Source organism: Narcine bancroftii, chromosome 7 (genome assembly GCF_036971445.1).
Source record: "Narcine bancroftii isolate sNarBan1 chromosome 7, sNarBan1.hap1, whole genome shotgun sequence".
Classification (NCBI taxonomy): Eukaryota; Metazoa; Chordata; class Chondrichthyes; order Torpediniformes; family Narcinidae; genus Narcine; species Narcine bancroftii.
This window is the reverse complement of record NC_091475.1, coordinates 178,173,625-178,194,409: the sequence shown is the minus strand read 5'-3', so window position 1 is coordinate 178,194,409 and position 20,785 is coordinate 178,173,625. Positions and strand designations below refer to the sequence as shown.

The following is a 20,785-nucleotide window of genomic DNA, read 5'->3' as shown; positions in this document are numbered from 1 at the left end:
TCTAGCCTCAGTAGATGATTCCTCTGTTCTGTCCTGCCTGAGCTCAGCTTTGATTTTTACTGATGAGCAATGCCACTCATCTCCCTTTCCTCCCAAACCGCCCCACCCCCAACCATTCTATTCCATCTAAATCAATGGAAGCCCAGAACATTGAGCTGCCAGTCCTGCCCCTCTTCCAACCACATTTCACTAATGACCACAATGTCATAATTCCACGTGCCAACCTTCACTCTAAACTCATCTGCCTTTCTTACAATACTCCTTGCATTGAAATAGATGCACTTTAGAAAATTTCAACCATGTACAACCCATTGACTTCTAATTTTGCATGCAATTTTAACATAATCTTTTCCCTCCTCAACTCTTCTATCTGCTCTGGCACTCTGGTTCCCATCCCCCTCCAAATCGAGTTGAAACCCACTGGACCACCACTACAAACCTTCCCGAAAGGATATTAGTTACCCTCCAGATCAGATGCAAACCGTCCTATTGGAACAGGTCCCTCATTCCCTGGAAGAGAGCCCAATGATCCTGAAGGCCTCTCTCCTGCAACATAAGCTGCATTATCCTCCGATTTCTAATCTTGCTAACACATGGCACTGGTAGTAATCATGAGATCACAACCCTGGAGGTCCTGTCCTTCAACCTAGTGCCTAACTCCCTGAACTCTCCTTGCAGGACCTCTTCACCTTTCCTACTCATGTCATTGGTCGCTATATGGTCCACAACATCTGACTGCTCTCCCTCCCTCATGAGAATGTCATGAACTTAATTTGAGATATCTCGGACCCTAGCACCAGGGAGGCAACGTATTATCTGGGATACTCAATCTCTTTCACAGAACCTCTTATTTGTACCCCTAACTATGCAATCCCCTATCACTCCAGTTTCTCCCTTCCCTTCTTAGCCACAGGACCAGACTCTGTGCCAGAGACCTGATCACTGTGGCTTATTCCTGGTAGGTCATTCACCCCCCCCCCCCCCCCACCCCTGCCAACAATATCCAAAATGGTATACTTGTTATTGAGGGGAATGCCCATAGGGGTGCCTATCTGTTACCTTTCCCTCTTCTGACTGTCACCCATCCACCCCCACCCCCGCCTCTTCCATGGGTTAGCGTTTTTGTATCTCCTGTCTATCACCCTCTCTGCCTCCCGAATGATCCGGAGTTCATCCAACTCCAGCTCCAGTTCTCTGACTCTGATTGTCTGGAGCTGCAGCTGGATGCACAACTCGCAGATGAAGTCGTCAGGGATACTGTTGGCCTCCCTGACAACCCACATTCTGCAAGAGGAGCGTTCCCTTGCTTTGACTGCCATTCCCACTGTTTGTGACTAGAGGAACAAAATATATGATCAATAAAACCTGCCCTTTCCTGTGCCTACCTGCTGATTTTATTTTTTTGTTCTTCAAATAGAATGGCCCTTTCTTACTTCAAATCCTACTATTCCTCGCCTCTTACCTGTTCTCGCCGAAGTCTGTTGAGCAGTCCCTCACTTTTATAATGATACTCAGCTTCTTCCTCCAATCATCTTCTAGCTGCTGCCTCTCCCCTTTATAAATTCTAACTGCTGCAGCTCCTCAGGTCACCTGACCTTGCTTGCTCCAATCAGCTTCTTCCCTCAATCGCCGAAGCCTTGTTGGGCCAAAGCCTCTCAATCAGTCCATTCTAATGATGACCGCTCCCTCGATGGCCACTCTGCTACACAATCCCTCACTTTTTTAGTGATACTTAGTTTTCTCCAATCTAGGGTTAATTCCTACTGGAGTTATTGTCATTAATTATCTACAGCCATTTATTTGAACTGAGAACAGATTGCTTCTGACAAGAATGCTGTTGGTTTCCAAACCTTGAAACGGGATTATTTGGACACTTTGATGAGATAATATAGATTGCAATCATCTTTTCGGCAGCACCCTGAATTAATCTCAGAGGCTGAATACCTCACAGGAAGCTCTTTCCCTTTTGCATAGCTTAGAAGTACACTCCAAATGGCAGAATAAAGAACCCTCACATTCAAGAACATCAGTTGATAGTTGGGAACAGAACAAGGAAGAAGCAGCTGAGCTTCTCAACAAAGTCAGGCGCACTCATTAATATCCTCATGCTCCATGGACTATTTAGGCATCGGCAACAAATAGTCATTGTTTCACTTGGAATATGTATAGGGGTCTCACTTTGAAGCCACAGCCACTCTCTAGCACTGTAGCCAATTGAGTCATCACACTATAGAACAGCAGACCTTTGACAGGTTGATGATACCCCCACAAAGCCTCGAATGAAGGCATTGGAGCTATGCAATGACATACACTTCTGTGAGTCTTGCCTGTCGTACAAAATTTATTGTTCAGCAATTTCTCAAAGAGCAATGCAAGAGTTGGATGGCCTTCCTTTGAGGTTTGTCTTGTAGTGAGATTGCAAAATTGTGATGGTCTTTAAACAATTTCAAAGTCCATTCACCTGTCTAGCTATTGAATCTGAATTTTGGACCAGATGCATGGTACCATTTAGTTTTATTGATTTCTGAAAAAAACGCTGCCTTTGAATCAAGTGAAAACAGTGCTGGAGAAACTCAGCAGATCAAACAGGGTCCTTTATATAGCAAAGGTAAAAATACATGACCAAGGTTTTAGCCTGAGCCCTTCATCAAGGTATGGAAAAATGTCAACAGGCCTCCGAACAAAAGAGTTGGGTAGGGAGGGGTGGTCACAAAGCTAGGAGGTGATAGTTGGAGAAGGGAGGGGACAGCAGCCATCAAGGAGAGGAGGGATGGCTGGGTGAAGGGAGAGAGGAGAAGAGAGCAGGTTAACAGAAAGCTGCCAGCATTTTTCCCATACTTCCTGCCTTTGCGACCACCCTACCCCCACCCCCACCTATTCTTTTGTTTGGACGCCTGTCGACATTTTTCCATACCTTGATGAAGAGTTCAGCCCAAAACGTTGCTTATGTATTTTTTTTTTACCTTTGCTGTACTCAGTCTGCATGTGCCTCCCTCCCAGATGAACTGAACAACTTCTACATGTGGTTTAAAGTGAAAAACGATGTGGCAGCGGAGAAGACCTCCCCTCTCCAAACGATCAGGTGCTGTGTCTTAAAGTGGCTGATATTGAGAGAACTAGGCAAAGTCAACCCGCAGAAAGCTGCTGGACCAGATAACATTCCCGGCAGAGTGCTCAAGGGTTGTGCAGCGCAGCTAACAGATGTTCTCACCAATAGCTTTAACATCTCCCTGAGTAGTGCTATGGTCCCTACGTGCTTCAGAGCTGCCACCATTGTCCCTGTACCAAAGAAGTTGTCTGTGTCCTGCCTCAACAATTATCGCCCTGTCGCAGTCACGTCCAGCATCATAAAGTATTTCAAGAGGCTCATCATGAGGCACATCTAGCACCTGCTGCCCCCCTCACTGGACCCCCTACAGTTCGCATATAGATCCAACCACTCCATGGACGATGCTATCACTTCCGCCCTTCATCTGGAAAATAAAAGACTTGTGTGTTCAAGTGCTGTTTATTGACTTCAGTTCGGTATTCAATGCAATCATACCCCAGTACCTGATAAGGAAGTTGGGTCTGCTGGGACTAAACACCTCCCTTTACAATCGGATTCTCGACTTCCTGATGGGGAGAGCTCAAGCAGTTTGGATCGGAAACAGCGCCTCCAAGTCTATCACACTGAGCACAGGGGCCTCCCAGGGCTGCGTGCTTAGTCCATTGTTGTTCACTCTGCTAACCCATGATTGTGCAGCCAGCACAGTTCAAACCACATCATCAAATTCGTTGACGATATGGTATATCACCCTTCTACTGAGCTCATCTGGTGCTGACAACCCTCATCCATGCATTTATTGTCTGTGGATAGTTATGTAGTGCATTCTTAGTCAACTACAGTACTATGTTGAACACTTCATGTACTTAGACATATGAAACTCAGCTGCCCATCTTCTAACTAGCACTGCTCTTCTTTTCCCAAAACCCTGTTAAGCAGTTTCAAATGAAAAATTATTTTCATTGTTTCAGATCTTTCTCCTCTTTCTGTAATCTTCTGTAGCCCCCCACTGTGCTTCTCTACTTCTGTTCTCTTGGAAGGGTCCAATTTCAATCACTCTTCATTTCAACCACCATGTCATCAACTACAAAGGTTCTCATGGCAATCCGTCACTATGTATATTTCCCTTTCCTCCTGTAAATATTTCTAAAATCCCACATATTTGAACAAACTGATGGCCAAATATACCTCTTGAAATGGTTCAGTGGTGAATGTTAAAGCTCATATTGTTATTTTACTGTGGTAATGGTGATGCAATCAGTTATTTTTAAGGGAGATGGAGTTAAAAAAGCACTTTAAAATCTGATTATTTTAGTGTCAGACACTTGCAGAAGTTCAGGAAATTTTTTTAATGTAAAATATCAGCCATCATTCACTGCCCTGCCAGCTCATTATTAATACCTCAGTTTTGGCAGGAGTTTGCTCTGAACGTTATCAATGCTAAATAGTGAGAGTCAATAATTACAGTGCAATTAAATTTTCATATTTTTCTATAGTTAGATGCTACTGAGATTGTTTTAACAATATTGTAAAATCTCATTCTTGGTAAATGACTAAAGACAGAAAAAGTAAAACCTGTGAAATATAAAAATAACGTGTCTTTTCTTCACAGGTGTGGTGATATGATTGTAGCAGTGAATGGTCTTTCAACAGCAAGCATGAGCCATTCTGCCCTTGTCCCAATGCTGAAAGAACAACGAAACAAAGTAACATTAACAGTCATAACATGGCCTGGAAGCCTTATTTAAGTCAAACCAATCAATTAAGAACCATGCATTGTACAAGAATGTAAGATTGAGAAATTAAAGGGATTTACTGAGTATTTTCTAGTGATCAGGAGACAAATTTGAGATCTCTTATGTAAATTTTTTAAGATTCACAATTGAAGCATTCACTGCGTATCTAATCAAGAGTTTAAATCAATATTCTTTAATGAAGAGCATTAAAGGAACACCAACTCAAGATGATCAATACTTAAACAATCAGATATTATCGTGAAGAGAGGTTCTTAAAAGCTTTACCAATCAGATGAATTTCAGACAGCTTCATTAGACCAAGCCTTAGTAACTTTTGAACCTCATGACATCATGAATATAACTTCAATGTAAACGGTCAGAAGTAGAATAGAACAGGTGTTTAAAACCATTTGGCTGAATCATTGTGCAAGCTTATAATTATGTGAAAGTTTAATTCCTATACAGTGTTGTTATTGAAGATAGAAGTTGGCAATACCTGTATTACAGAATATACTGCTGCCAAACTCTAACAGAGTAGAATGTGAATAAATTCATAGTATTCACAAGTACATGTTTGGATTATTCAGTTTAATAGATCACTTTGTAGTTTAGAGTCTGTATATTTCTGACAAATTATCAATAGTGCCTGTTTTAATCTTTATTTAAAAGTTGGCATTTTCTATTTTGAGTTTGTGTAAGTTGCTGAATTATCTTATAATTGCATTAAAAATACTAAATATATTTTGTTGATATGTTGAAGAAGATCTTACAAACATTATGATCTAAAATAAAAGCTGTCTTTGAGATTGAACAATAACAGAAAATAGGCATTTTATTAAACAATAGTTTTATTTGTTTTTTTAATAAACATTTTAAATGGCAACCTTTCCTTTTATAAAAGGAAATAAGTTGAAAGTGGAAATGTGACCAGTCGACATTTAAAAAGCTGAGATTTTGCATAGGATCTTGCATCATAACCTCTTTGCTGAAGCCTTCAAAGGATCCATCCAAAATCAGATTTTCTTTTTCATTTTCATTGGCTTGTAGAATTGTTGAACTTCTAGATTTTATTTTCTATTTCTTCCATTCACAGCTTTTCCTCCTTATTGAAGATGAGGCGTATATTGGGACTGATGGTCATTGCATTTCCTTCTGTATCTCAAGTAAACAAAATCATAATTGAAAGCAATACATTTATCATACTATTTCTTGTATTAAGGCAAACATTTAATTAAGAGCTACTGATCTACAAATCTTAACATATCTAGAGGTTAAAATCCAAGTACAAACAAGGTTTATCAGCTCTGAGAGAAAAAAATGAAAATGCATTTTTTTGCAGATTAATCATTCGAATGAGAAATCGAAAGACAAGAAAACCCTTTAATGAATCAGAGGTGGTGGATATGGAAGTGAATAGCAGGAATTAGGATGCAATAATATTCCTTTTTTTTAAAAAAAGAAATGTTCTGTCAGGAACAGCTCTGATTACACATTGGAGCAAATGAACAGAAATGGAGGAAAACAAATTCATTTTAAATTGCAGATTAGATAGGAAGGGTTGGATGTAATAAAGGAAACATCTGACCAATTGAGACCAGTTTTATTTTGTAAGGATAAGATTAACAAGGGAAAGGGAAAGAAAACATGAATAAAAGCAATGAAGTGAGAGTGATTAAAGAGTGAAAAAAACAAATAAAGCAATATATTTTCCAATTAACCCAAAACAGCTGAAGGTAAATTTGATCATCCAAAACCATGCTCTTAGTCTAATTCATTTGCTCTAATGCAAGACTAGGCTACCCAAATTTGTCTGAGATTTTAACTTTTTGAACAGTGTCTTGGATATTGTAAACCATCTAGATATTTGTCAATTTCATTTTGAATATTGGCAGTGGAGGCCCCCACCTGCTCCAACATGCAGAGGAGGCAGAATACATGGCATGCATGCTTGAAAACATTGCACACAGTTTATTAAAATATACAAATAACAGAATAATCCAGCACTTCCTATTAGATACGTACTACAGTGATCTGAAAGTGGAAACTAAATCACAAATCAGTCACATCATGTTTATGTTAAAATTAGGTTTACAACTTTAATAGATTCTAATAGAAAACCTATATACATAATTGGCAAATGGACTTCAACGGTTTGTTCATCAAATATTATTTAAGTCACGATGCAGCTGTATAAGTTTTTGGTAAGCCATGTTTGGAGTACGTGTGCAGTTCTGGTTGCCACATTACAGGAAGTATATGAAGGTTATGTAAAGGATATAGAAGAGGTTCCCAAGAATTTTGACTGGATTAGTGTACTGTACTGGCTATAAGGGGAGTTCAACAAACTTGGATTGTTTTCTCTAGAGCATCAGAGGCTGAAGGGAGGCCTAGAAGGGAATGACCTATTAAGGTATGAGAGGCATAGACAAGGTTAATGTCTTTTTCCCCAGTTAGAAATGCCAAATACTGGAAGGCATCATTTTCAAGTGAAAGGGAGAAAGTTTAAAGGAAATACATTAGTCTATTTTTATTTATGAGAAGAGTATTAGGTGCCTGCTTGGGAAGGGTGGGGTTGTTGGAAGCAGATGTGATAGTGATGTTTAAATGCCATTTTGATAAACACATGAGCAGGCAGGGAATGAAAGGATTGAGATCATGTGCAGATGGGATTAGTTTATTTTGGGATCCTGTTTGTCGTAGACATGGTGGGCCAAAGGGTCTGTTCCTGTACAGTTCTATATTCTAAACAATTGTTATCATGCAGTGCAAACTTTGCTAACTTTGTCAATTTTTCTGGAATTATACATTTATAAATCACAACTTTGTACAGCTTCCAAAGCAATATTCAGTAGGTGTAAGTAACATCTGTTAACATGATAGTGAATACTGAGAATGTTAACTCACAATAAGCCTCCTTCCAGAATAAATGCTGTTTAATATTTGCATATCATGTTATAGGTGCTCAACCCTGGTGGATTATTTCCTACCTAGAGCAACATTATTAGGTCCATATAATATTACAGGTGTTGCCATGAAGTCTAGCCTTTTCAAACATGGTACTGGGGTGGCTCAACAACACAAGGAAGGGGTGAGTGTGTCTAAGAGCAAAAGTGAGATCCAATAGTGAGGAGAGAAGACAGGTAGATCTGCAGCTAGCCTGAATCCAGTTTGCCAGGGTCAAGGATGTCACAAGATGGTGGCAGAGCATTCTGAAGTGGGAGGAAGTTAAACAGCAAGAAGTTGTGATTCATATTGATGCTGATATTACAGTGCCCTCCATAGTGTTTGGGTCAAAGACACTTTTTTTCTTTATTTTCTCCTCTGCAACAAAGTTTAAAATTTGTAATCAAATAATTCACATGATTAAAGTGCACATTCCAGATTTAATTCAAGGTTATTTGTATACATTCTTATTTGACCATGTAGAAATTACAGTACTTTTTATACATAGTTCCCCCATTTCAAGGCACCATAGTTTTAGGACATTTGGCTTCACAGGAATTTTTAATTACTCAGGTATGTTTAATTGCATCATTGGTGTAGATATAAGAGAGCTAGGCTTGCTTCTAAGTTTTTCAACATGAGGACCAGAGTTATCAATTAAAGTCAAAGAAGCCATTGTGAGACTGAAAAACAAGAATAAAACAGTCGAGACATCACCCAAATCTCAGAATTACCAAAACCAACAGTTTGGAACATCATTAAGAAGAAAGAGCTCAGTAATCGCAAAGGGTCTGGTAGGCCAAGAAAGATCTCCACTGCAGATGACAGAAGAATTCTCATCATAATGAAGACAAATCCCCAAATACCTGTCCAATAGATCAAAAACACTCTTCAGGAGGCAGGTGTGAACCTGTTAATGACTACAGTTTGCAGAAGACGTCATGAGCAGAAATACAGGGGCTACACTACAAGATGCAAACCACTAGTTTGCCACAGAAACAGGATGGCCAGGTTACAGTTTGCCAAGAAGTATTTAAAAGAGCCTGCAGAAGTCTGGAAAATGGGGTTGGACAGATGAGACCAAGATGAACCTTTGTCAGAGAGATGGCAACAGCAAAGTGTAGAGACGTAAAGGAACTGCCCAGGCTCCAAAGCATATCACCTTATCTGTGAAATGTGGTGAGGTTATGGCCTGGGCATGTATGGCTGTCACAGGTACTGGCACACTTATCTTCATTGATGATGTAACTACTGAAGGCAGTAGCAAAGTTAATTCTAAGGTATATAGAAACATCTGCTCAAGTTCGAGCAAATGCCTCCAAACTCATTGGACAGTGCTTCATCTTACAACAAAAGAATGATCCCTAAAATACTACTAAAGCAGCAAAGGGGTTTTTCAAAAACTGGAAAATTCTTGAATGGCCAAGTCATTCACCTGATCTAAATCCAATTGAGCATAGCTTCCATATGCTGAAGAGAAAACTTAAGAGGTCAGGAAGGGAAGGGGCAGGGGGAGGAGCATAAGCCAACAGGCAAGATAAGGTCATGGCTGGATAAGTGTGGGAGGGCATAAGTGAAAAAAAACAGAACTGATCAGGAGAGGGGAAGCAAAGGTGTTTAAAACTAGAGGACTTAAGTGCAGGATAAGGTGTAAGAGGGTTAGAGGGAATCTGAAGAAAAGCTTTTCCAACCCTGAGAGGGATTGGATTCTGAACCACACAGCTTGGGTGGAAAGTGGAGCTGGGGACTTTCAAAACAAATGTCCACAGGAACATTTAAATGGCTAATGCAAAGAATGCCAAGACTATGATGTAAAGTGGGATTAGTATAAAGATATTTCAATGGTCAACACCAATATGATGGGCTGAAGGGCCTATTTCTGTGCTTTATGACACTATGATTTGTGTTACATGGCATTTTAATAACTGCCAAAAAGCAGTAACAAGAAAATGTGGCATTTCAACAAATAAAATTGCTGCGTCAAGCTCCATGTCATATTATTGACAAATGTATTTAAACATTAAAGTATATGTTCATTCATTAACTCAATTCAATAATGATGTGCATCTGTTAATTATTCTTATTTACTGTTAACAATTCCAAAGTAGTTATAAGTAGAGAGTGCTGATCTATGGAATAGCATTGATTTAGATGTGGTAAAAATATTCATGGCTCATTGAAAACTTTCAATCACGTACAGTGACATTCTGATTGATTAATAGATCTGTAAAAATATCTTACACAAAATATTTAGCCCCATCATGTAACCAGGAAGCAAACTTTATTTCCATAATTTGTACCCATATTCAATGTTATACAGATTAATACCAGTGTGATTTGAAAAACATTATACCTAATATAACATATTCAAATGAAACATATATTGATTGAATTTTACAGCACAATTCCGCTTAGTGCATTGTGTTTTTTTTCATCGTTAATATTTTTACAGATTCTGGTGAAAGGAAGCACTTCGTTTGAGAAAACAATTGTAACTTCAACTGCTTGTTATTTTACAAGCTTGCAATTTATATTCAAAGCCTGACTTCAAATATGCATTTTAAGACGTATACAAATGGCAATGTTGAGAGATCAGTGGAATTCGATTCAAAATACCTGAAATATTTAATTAGAATGATTGTTCTCTAATGCTGCACCATCACCTCTCAACTTGCAGTTACATTTTTGTGCCACTAAAATATTTAAAAATGTTGCAGACTTGGAATTTTGTGTTAATAATATTAGTTTACATAATCTGTTTTGATTTGAATTTACGATTGTGTTAAAAGTAATGCCCAAAAATAATATTGTACAAAGGGACCTCCAAATTCAGCTATGTAGCATGCAGTAAAGGGAGGCAAAAGTTGAAATCAAATAAACAAACTGACTGTGCAATACAGACAGAACAAAGAGAAAATCAATGAAATGCACAAGAGTCGTTAAATGAGTTTCTGATTGAGTTTGTCGTTGAGGAGTCTGACGGTAGAGGGGTAGCAGCTATTCTTGAACCTGATGGTGTGAGTCTTGTGGCACCTAGACTTCTTTCTTGATGGAAACAGTGAGAACAGAGAGTGTGCTGGATGGTGAGGGTGTTTGATGATTGCTGCTGGTCTCCGATGGCAGATGTCCAGGGCTGTGTCCAATAACTTTTGCAAGGCTTTATGCTCAGGGGTATTGGTGTTTCCATACCAGACCGTGATGCAGCTGGTCAGCACACTTTCCACCACACATCTGTGGAAAATTGCCAGGTTTTCTGGTGTCATAACAAATCTCCGCAAACTCCTCTGATGTGCTTTCTTTACGATGCCATTGGTGTGTTGGGTCCAGGAAAGATCCACCAAGATAGTAACTCCCACGAATTTGTGCTCACCCTCTCCACCTCTGATCCCCATGATCACAAAATTGTTTACCTCTGGCTTTCTGTTCCTGAAGTCAACAGCTTCTTAGTTTTGGTGATATTGAATGCAAGGTTGTTGTTGGTGCACCATTTAGTCAAATTTTCAATCTCCTTCCTGTATGCTAACTCATCCCTTTGTACAGCCCTTGGTATCGTCAGCAAATTTGTAGATGGTGTTATTGTCATTCCGAGCTACACAGTCGTAGGTGTAAAGTGAACAGAGCAGGGGGATTAAGAATGCATCCCTGTGGTGCTCCAGTACTGATGGAGATTGTGGAGGAGATGTTCTTACCAATTCTCACTGATTGTGGCCTGGGGGTGAGGAAATCCAGGATCCAAATACACAGTGGGTGTTGAGTCCCAGGCCTTGTAGTATACTGATCAGTTTTGAGAGGACGATGGTGTTAAATGCCAAACTACAGTCAATAATGTATGCATCTTTTCTGTCTAAATGTTCCAGGGCTTTGTGTAGAGCCAGTAAGATGGTATCCACCCTTGTTATTACAATAGGCGAACTGGAATGCATCCATATCACTGCTCAAACAGGAGCTGATAAGCTTCATCATTGTTGATGTAAGTGCTACTGGTCGATAGTCATTGAAGCAAGTTATTAGACTCTTCTTGGACACTGGTATGATTAAGGCCTGTTTGAAGCAGGTGAGTTCCACACCCTGCTGGAGTGAGATATTGAAGGTATCTATGAAAATCTTGCTAAGTTGGTCAGCACAGATCTTTAATACTCAGCCAGGTACTCCATCCGGGCCAAATGCTTTCCTCTGATTCACTCTCCTGAAGACAACACGCATGTCATCCTCAGATATGGACAGGATGGAATCATCAGGGGATGTGGGGGTGCACAGAGGTGGTTCTTTGCTTTTACTGTGGTCAAATTGGGGGTTAGAAGCGTTGAGTTCTTCTGGGAGAGAAGCTTTGTCATCTGCTACTTTACTGGATTTTGTTTTTTCAAAAGTTATGGCATTTATGGCACAGTTGTCGGATGCCCCTCAATGTTTCAATTTTCATCCAGAATCTCCACTCTGCCCGGAAGATAGCTTTTCGCAGGTCATAACTGCACTTGCTGTACTGATCTGGATCACCATACTTAAATGCCTGTGACCTGGCTCTCAACAGGTTCCGGAATTCATTATTCATCCAGGGTTTCTGGTTGGGGAAAATCCTGAATGATTTGGTGGGGACGCACTTATCCACAGCTGTTTTGATAAGGAACGTGACAGTCCTGGTGTACTCGTTCAGATACTCAGCAGAGTCCTTGAACGCTGCCCAATCCACTGACTCGAGGAAGTCCGTACTTCAGCCTCCTGTGACCATCTTCTGGCTGGCCTGATCTCTGGAGCCTCTCTTTTTTAGGCTCTACCTGTTTGAAGGCAGAAGGAACACAGCCAAGTGATGAGCCTTCACTGGGACCTCTGGTACAGCAGGTTACATGTTGGTGGAAGTTAGGCAGGGTTTTCTTGATACAGGTCTGGTTAAAATCACCGACTAAGATTTGTAGTACATCAGCTGGGCTGTCTCTTGTTTACTGACCACATCGTGCAGCTCCATAAGTGCCTGCTTGTAATCAGCATCAGGAGGGATGTAAACTCCACTGAGAATCACTGATGAGAACTTGGGGTAGATAGAAGGGTCTGTATTTAATCGAGATTTACTCTGAGGCAGAAGAGCAGGAATTAGACATACCTCTAGTGTCCGTTCACCACTCAGAATTAATAAAAAAGGACACAGCTCTTCCTCTCCCTTCGCCAGAATTCGAGTTCTGATCCAGTATATGGATTAGGAAACTGTCCGGTCGGATAGCGGTGTCGGATGTGCTCTCTGTTAGCCAGGTCTTGGTGCAGCAAACAACTGAGATCTGCCTCTGATAAAGTAGCCTTGCCCTCAGGTCGTCACTTTTATTCTCCATTGACTGGACATGTGCCAGTAATATGGACAGTTGGAGAAGTCATATACCTGTGCTTCAGCCTTGTTTGAATCCCGGCCCTCACTCCATGTTTCCGACCTCTTTAAGGCCTGAGCCTTGCAGCAGTTCTGTTTCTGAACCAGCCGTTACCCGGGAGATTTGAAGATCATTAACTGAGTTTAGCACCTTTTCAGTCTTAAAAAAAACCAAATGCAGCTGATTGTCAGGAAAGCAGCTGGGAAGGTGAGTATTTTAAATGTTAATGTAACATGGTTTCTGCAGTCAGTAGAAATTCACCGTGGGGCACTGGTGCCATTTTGTATACGCTGTGTGCAGTTTTTTTTGCACTGGCGTGAATGGTAATTCTGCCTCACCTGCATAAAAAAGAATCTCAGGGTGTATATGATGTTGAATACTGACAATAAATCTGAAATCTATAAATAGATGCATTGCTTTTCACAAAATATTGGGATTGAGAAATTAAAGGAGGATATTTATTTATGCCCAGTTAATAAAACTAAGAAAAGTACAAGGGAAACAAAGTCTCTACAAGTTTTGTTGCTCCTGCTTTCACTTGTATTACACCTTTTCTTGAATGACTATTTGCAAGATCAGAATTAAAATCCTGCTTCAGTGTGATAAAGTCATAGATTTATCAATAACATTTCAGATTTTTTGGGAATGCAAAAAAGAAACTGCACACAGCGTGATCCTGTAAACAAACAAAAGAACTGTAAACAGAAAATGAATGTAAACTGCAATACAGAAAGAGCAAAGAAAATCAATAAAGTGCAAAAGTAAGAGTCCTTAAATTGTCCTTGATTGAGTTTGTGTTGAGGAGTCTAATAGCGAAGGGGTAGCCAGGGGATTCTTCTGAGCAGCAACCCTTCAAATCTCGCATCTCTAATTCTACCCAGTTTAATTCTTCTTCCTGCCATCCTTCCATTCCTGGACAATGTATTAATTCAAAATTGCATGGACTAAAATTGAAATTAAAACAGAAAATCCAGCAAATATACAGCAGGTCAAGGAATATCTGCATTTTTTTCAGATTATCATCATAAAACTTCTTCCCCACAGATGCCGCCTGCCCTGCTGAGTATTTCCATAATATTCGGTTTTGCATTTAAGAAAATGATACAAGTTCCATCAATCAATTCTAGTTGAAGCACTGCCACATTATTTAATTTCCCCCTCACCATCATTGTCTCCCTTCCAATGAGAGGGCAGCATCCAACAATTCACTGTTCTAGTCAAAGTGTCATTAGAACACTATCACAATCCATCACCCCAGCCCAAGTTGAAACTGCAAATAGTGTGAGGGGTCCATGCGTTGGGCAAGAGAAATTTCACCTCTAATGTTAAGCCACTAGAGAGTGGAAAATCCTGTTCAATTTCAATCAAAATCTGAAAACTGGATTACAATCTGTTCTCTGTATATTGTCGCATACAGCAACCACAAACAAATGCCAATAAGCTGCCTAAGCTAAGGTTGCAAGGATATTTTAATCAAGAAAGTACCTTGGCTGAAACAAATAATCTAAAAACATTTTCCATGCGTACCAACTGGATGTATATTATGTTTGCACAATATGATTGCAGTTCGGGTTGTCTGCAACTTCTAGCTCCCACTATTTTACTTATGAATATGTAAAACAAAATTTTAGCTACTTCCATTGAAATATTAAAATAATCTAATATACCCACCAATAATTATGATTTTGCTTATTTCCTTCAGTAGATCAAAAATATATATACAGTTATAGCTTCTTTCTATTTTGGGGTGTTACAATTGAAATGTTAATCAACTTTCACTGACCGTTGCTAGATAAACAGTTTAATTTTTTCAAAATTTTATTTATAACAAATCCTGATGGCTTTTTATTTTTTTTTCTGTAATCATTGCTTTTTAAAAAGAAAGGAAAAGTAAAGCTACTCCCAAAATAATAAACTGCAAGTATTTCCCAGCCGCTGTACTGTCTCGTAACACAAAAGCCACCAGCAGTCCTCATTGTTACACCCTGGCCAGTACTCCCACTGCATGCTCACTATGTACAGAATGTTAATAACTAGCAGTGGATGAATAGGCTTTGTGGTGTACTTGAAACATATAAAAATGGCCTAAGCATTAAAAAAGATAAAAGGGAAAAGGGCAGTAATGAATTTTGTGGAAAATGAACATTAATGGTACTAACATTACTCATGTTCCATATAACAAATTATTGGAAATTTGACAAGCACACCAAATTATCTACTCATCTACTGCTGTAAGCCCTTTGGAGCCATCCAAAGCCAGCCGAAGCAAGACAATTTAAGCTAATTTTACTATTTATAACAATAGAGTAGACCATTAAGACAAATTAATGTCATTATCAAGTTTCTATGAAAATGACAAATACCACCATTTCAAGCAGCTTTAGAGGCTGTTGACTATAATGAAATTGTCTGTACAGGTACTGAAAAGAAACACTCCAAATAATTATTTTCTAGTAGCTTGTTTGTCTCCTGTCCATTCATTTGCCTACACTACAATTAGTTCTACACACAATATGTGGACACTAACAGTCAACATTATGCAGCATTAGCCCCTAATTGGGCAATTACAGTGCAGTTTTCCTTCTTTATAGCCACTGAAGAGAGATCCATGTATATATTCTGAAGGGCATGAACAGGCTAGCTGCTGTAACTTGAAAAAGATCAATTTCTGTTCTGCTATTTTATCTGTGCTTCCCCACCCTTCTAACAAAGCTTTTTTAAAGAGTCCATATGCACCAATCCATCCAGGATTATTAATATCCAGTATTATTTTTTTCTCATGTTTAGCATAATATTAAAAGTTTATGCAAATAGTCAACAAATAACTGAATGAATTAATGAATGAATTTCACATTTGAGATCGCTGATGTTAAAACCTGCACAAGTTTTTTTTTAAGATGACCACTTGAATTCAAATTCTACCAATGTAGCTAAAAATATGAAATATATCATTTGATTTTCATCCCAAGACAAAATATATTTCAAATACGTTTGGACTTCGATAGCTTTTTTTAATCTCCTCTATTATTCATTTGGATTCATGTTTCAACCATCAGATTAATAATTAGATTAAAACCTTCAACTCTATCAATGTCAGATTTTTACTAGCTTCACTTCACAATACCTATCAATATAGCTTTAGTTAAAGTAGGCAAGAAAATCTTTACATCCAGGGCCAATAAATACATGAACTAAAGGGCCCCAACCCAAAATGTTGACTGACCATTTCTATCCTTGGACATTGCCTGACCCACTAAATTCCTTCTGCTGCTCATTGTTTGCTAAAAGATACAAAGTTATCAACTACACAGACAAGATTTACTTGAATCTGCTAGTAGACAGAACACATAAAATTAATCACTTATGGGTGTCAACTTTACTTTGCCCACCCTGACCATCTACTTTCACCCAGTTCTCATCTGAGATAGTAGTAGGCTACACTACATCACAAAGGATAGAAGAAACTGAAATATTTTTTTTTGTTGCTCAACTGCAGCTGAAAATCGCTAAATAACTAATTTATAATTTTACCAAAAGATACAGCCTTTAATTTATGAGAAATAATCCACCATGATTTATTGGATAGTTTTTATACAGAATTAAATCTTACTGGGTAAGCTTGTCAGCCGTTTACCGAAATAGTATTTCCACAATTACAGTCATTCTATCCATTCTGTCAGTGAAGACAGGCTCTAAAGCTTCAGTGGAGCTGCCACCAGTTTCTTAATTGACAGGAAACACATTGTTAACACCGGTATGTGCCTCGTGTTCAGAAACTGAAAGAAGCTGCTATCCTTTCTTGTCTTTACAGCTATTTAGCATTACTTTTTGTAGTCAATGCAGTGCAAGTATTATATAAAAGAGTGATACATTGAAATTCAGAGTGGAATCTAGCTAGGGGTATAGTGTTTGCGTTATTGACAGCTCAATTTATTTGCAAGTAAACATCAGCATCAGCTCATCTCTCACATCAACTAATTAAACTCTCTTTCACAGCATTTGCTCTATTAAGTGCTTCTGTGTGTCTCATGCATTAGTGTAAACCACAATATCTGCTTTTATGATAATGGATATATTTTTATTGAAGTGAAATGCAGGCTATTAATCACTGCTATCAGTATTGTTGTTGAACAGCCTTATTAGCACATAGCACAGTCTGCAAGCAGCACTCAGCATCAATATTCTCCATATAATGTTTTAATTGAATGGAAGCTTTATTGTCTCTCCAATACGTTTCTGCATTTGAGAAATAATTACCTCATGGCACAAAATTATATTCAAAATTACATTTTTAAATTATTATGAATATTGGAGAAAATATATACATATACTAATAAATAATTATGTATCATTATGTTTCACTGAAGCAAAAAGACAAAGGAAAATAATCCATTTGTCTCAATACAAATACAGTAAAAATATAACAGGAGCTAAAGAAGGTATTGAGACAAAATAATAGAAAAAAATTAAAATATATAGATTTAATAATCTAGAAAAATATTTTCTGCAAGATTAGCATTATCTGATTTTAAAATATTTTTTAAACAATTTACTTTAATTTAAAGTTAAGTTTGTCAATTTCTATTGATTCCATGATTTAATGTTAACAAGCAGATAATTCATCAGTGCAAAGATTTTGTGAGATCGTGGCTTTCTAAGTTCATATTTATTATCATTAACAACAGGTAATTGATGGCATGGTTAAATAAGGCGTTGAATCCCATGGGTGTGTGAAAATCTAAACCATAAATAAGTGACATTGAATGGATTTTTTAAAAATATATTCAGCCATTGCTGTTGATTCACCATTTCATGCAAGTCTCATGATGACGCCTGATGCATCAACAGCATAAATATAAAACCAACTAGCTAAGCATCAGGAAGCCTTCTTTTCTACCATGAATAGGCTTTCTTTCTGTTCCGTAGTTAAACTTTTAAAATCCGCTGAACCATGCCTACAGCTCCACCTGTTTGAAAGAAACCCACGGATTTAATGAAAGCTGTCCTTTCTAATTGGTTGTATAAACATTCAATGTGTTAACTGCAACTTCCATCTTTTGTCAACCTCCTACGCTCTTTCCAACACCCCAAGTTCAGCCATTCCACAACTCTTTTGAAGGCACCAGCCTGTCTTTCAGTCATATTAATTGCTTGCTATGGCCAGTTTTATGGAAGAGCTGTATTGAAAGCATACCCTATTAGTCTCTAATATCTGTATAAATATAACAAAATCATAGATTTTTAAACTAAAATTACCTTCTTAATTCCATCAAATGCACAAGTCTATTGAGTGAGTAACTAAACCATACTGATAAGCCTCATGCTTAACCTTTGATCTGTACTAAATGAGTTGAGCCCATAACAATTGCACAAAGCGTCCCTCAGTTACAGTGAGGAAAAATCAGTATGGTTTCCTGTCTCTCATTGCTATCAAGCGACCTCTTCTGGATATCAGTACTTTGGCTAAGGACACAATTATGGTTGGCAGTAATGAGCTCTCCCAACATCAAATGGTATCTCAACAGTGTGAGCTTATGTTCAGAAAAGTAATTTGGGCCTTACATTGGAAGGGTTATCACCTACAGAACTGTATTCCTGTCGGAAGCCAACACTTTACTAGAGGAAAATAGAAAGTAGTGAGAATTTTATTCCATGAAATGGTCTAATTTATTTTAATGAATTCTTCCCATATTCAGAAATGTATTCTCTTTTTTTTTTCATTTAATATCCATTGGCAGAACATAAATTGTGCCTGAGTTAATGATTATTGAATAATACTATGCAATTGAATCACAGTGGAAAATCAAATAAGGAAAATTGAAAAAAATACTGAAATTAAAATTCTCTTTTAGAACTATCAGGCAGTAACAGTTAAAGTCTAAACTAAGAAGGAAAGTTAGAAATGGTAGAAAACATTTTACTCTGAAAGCTGTAGTAAGATAATTATGCGCTGTGTTGCATCCATTGAAACACATCACCACCTGTTTGTTCTCAGTGTGAGTTGGATCGAAATGTTCTCTATGTAACAGACTTATCTCCATGCCATAGCCCTTGCATGTTGGAGATATGCAAGCAAACACCTATGCCAAGGAGAACAGTTACAAATATTAGCATGTTTGCAAGCAGTGCTATGACAATTCACCTGTAGTCCTTTTACAATGTTTGAGGTTGCCAATCTGTTACGAATTCACCAGGCTTCCTCCAGTTATGAACCTTTTTGAATGCCTACAACAAAATGTTCAGCCTACCTCAGTACGGTTTGTAAAATTCCTGGTGAACCTTTCCTAGTCTTTCTTGACTGTCATCAGTTCAATTGTCCTCTCTAGGTTGTAAAGAATTCCTGTCATCTTACTCTGAACTGTACCTCAATGCCTCTTCTGAACTAAGAGATTGCCAGAAATCCATCCATATGGGGCTTATTCCGGCCCTCACCAATTCTGATTAGTGCCAACTTTTGAACCGTGCCTCATTGCCAGCAGGAACTCTTTGCAACGGTACCTTTTGACAATAATCTCATTCCAAAGTATCTTTCAGTCCTAGCAAGTTAGTGTCCAAACTTTGTCTCATGGGGTGCAATTCCGCTTCTGAATTGCACCATTTTCAGAATTGTGACAGATGAAGCTGGAAGCAATCACCAGGGTGGAGAAAAAGGGCTGACTTTTTAGGCCCTTGATCAGAACTGTTCTAAATAATTCTAATTTCTAATGGAAACATCGACTGGGACTCACCCCGCCCCCCCCCCCCCCCCCCAACTGATGTTGCCTAATCTGCTGAGTGCTTCCAGCCTTCTCTGTTTGTTTCCAATTCCAGATTTTGCAGTTTACTGCATTTCACTTCTGACTATCTCCCTGTCTAGAATTCCACTTCTAAACTGTGTGTAACTGCTAGCACTGTATACTATACTGCACAGCAAAAGCCCCAATCCCCCCCACCAACCAAACCTCAGTTTCTGAAGTTCAATGCTTCAAAACCGCCTAACTGTCAGCAATTTCAGTTTGCAATCTGACTGTCACTAATCCTTTTACTGAAGCAGCCCATTTAAGTCTATGAGATAAAAAGAAAAGTCTGCAAATGCTGTGATTATAGCAATGCATTAAAGTCCTGGTGAAACTCAGCAGGTCATGCAGCATCGACAGAAAGTAAAAGGTCACCCACATTTTGGGCTTGAGCCCCTTGTCATGTTATGAACAAAAAGCAGACAGGTGTGTGAATAAAAAAAGTGGGGGAGGGGGGAGGAATGAGCAGGGGGAGGAGTTCAGGCTAGCAGGAAGAAAAAAGCAGAGAAGTGATAGGGGAGGGGGTAGCTCTGAATGAAGGTGGAAGGGAAGGAAACAGAAGGATAAGGAAAGAGAGAGACTTGGGGAGGGGTTTAATAGAAATTGGAGGCCAATATTAATGCTATATGATTGGAGAGTGCTCAGTCAGAATATTAGGTGGTGTTCCTCTAATTTGCGTGACTTGCTGAGTTTCACCAGCACTTTTGTGTCTCACTCTGACAGGTTCTCATTGACTGAAATGGATCATTAGAATTGCAGCTCATATGTCAAGTTCAAATTTATTGATCAACTGATTGTATAACCTGACAGAACAGCATTCTCTAGTTCTCGGTGGAAAACCTTGTGAACACACATACAGATATAACACACATACATATGAACAGTACATATATAAGATAAATAAATATTATTGTTAACTAAATAGTAGTCTCA

General features: G+C 38.6%; 1 protein-coding gene across 8 annotated transcripts in view; it reads left to right on the top strand.

The window, feature by feature from the left end:
* Nucleotides 1-4,866, top strand: part of lnx2a (ligand of numb-protein X 2a) — an 87,258-nt gene extending 82,392 nt beyond the window's left edge. For 7 of the 8 annotated variants that reach the window (XM_069891510.1, XM_069891508.1, XM_069891504.1 and 4 more), the window contains one exon: nucleotides 4,659-4,866. In XM_069891510.1, the coding sequence (XP_069747611.1) occupies nucleotides 4,659-4,794 (136 nt within the window). In that variant the 3' untranslated portion in view covers nucleotides 4,795-4,866. Of the gene's footprint in view, nucleotides 1-2,978; nucleotides 3,083-4,658 lie in introns of all 8 variants that reach the window. The other variant, XR_011342260.1, reaches the window with a different exon arrangement.
* The last annotated feature ends 15,919 nt before the right edge of the window (nucleotides 4,867-20,785 follow it).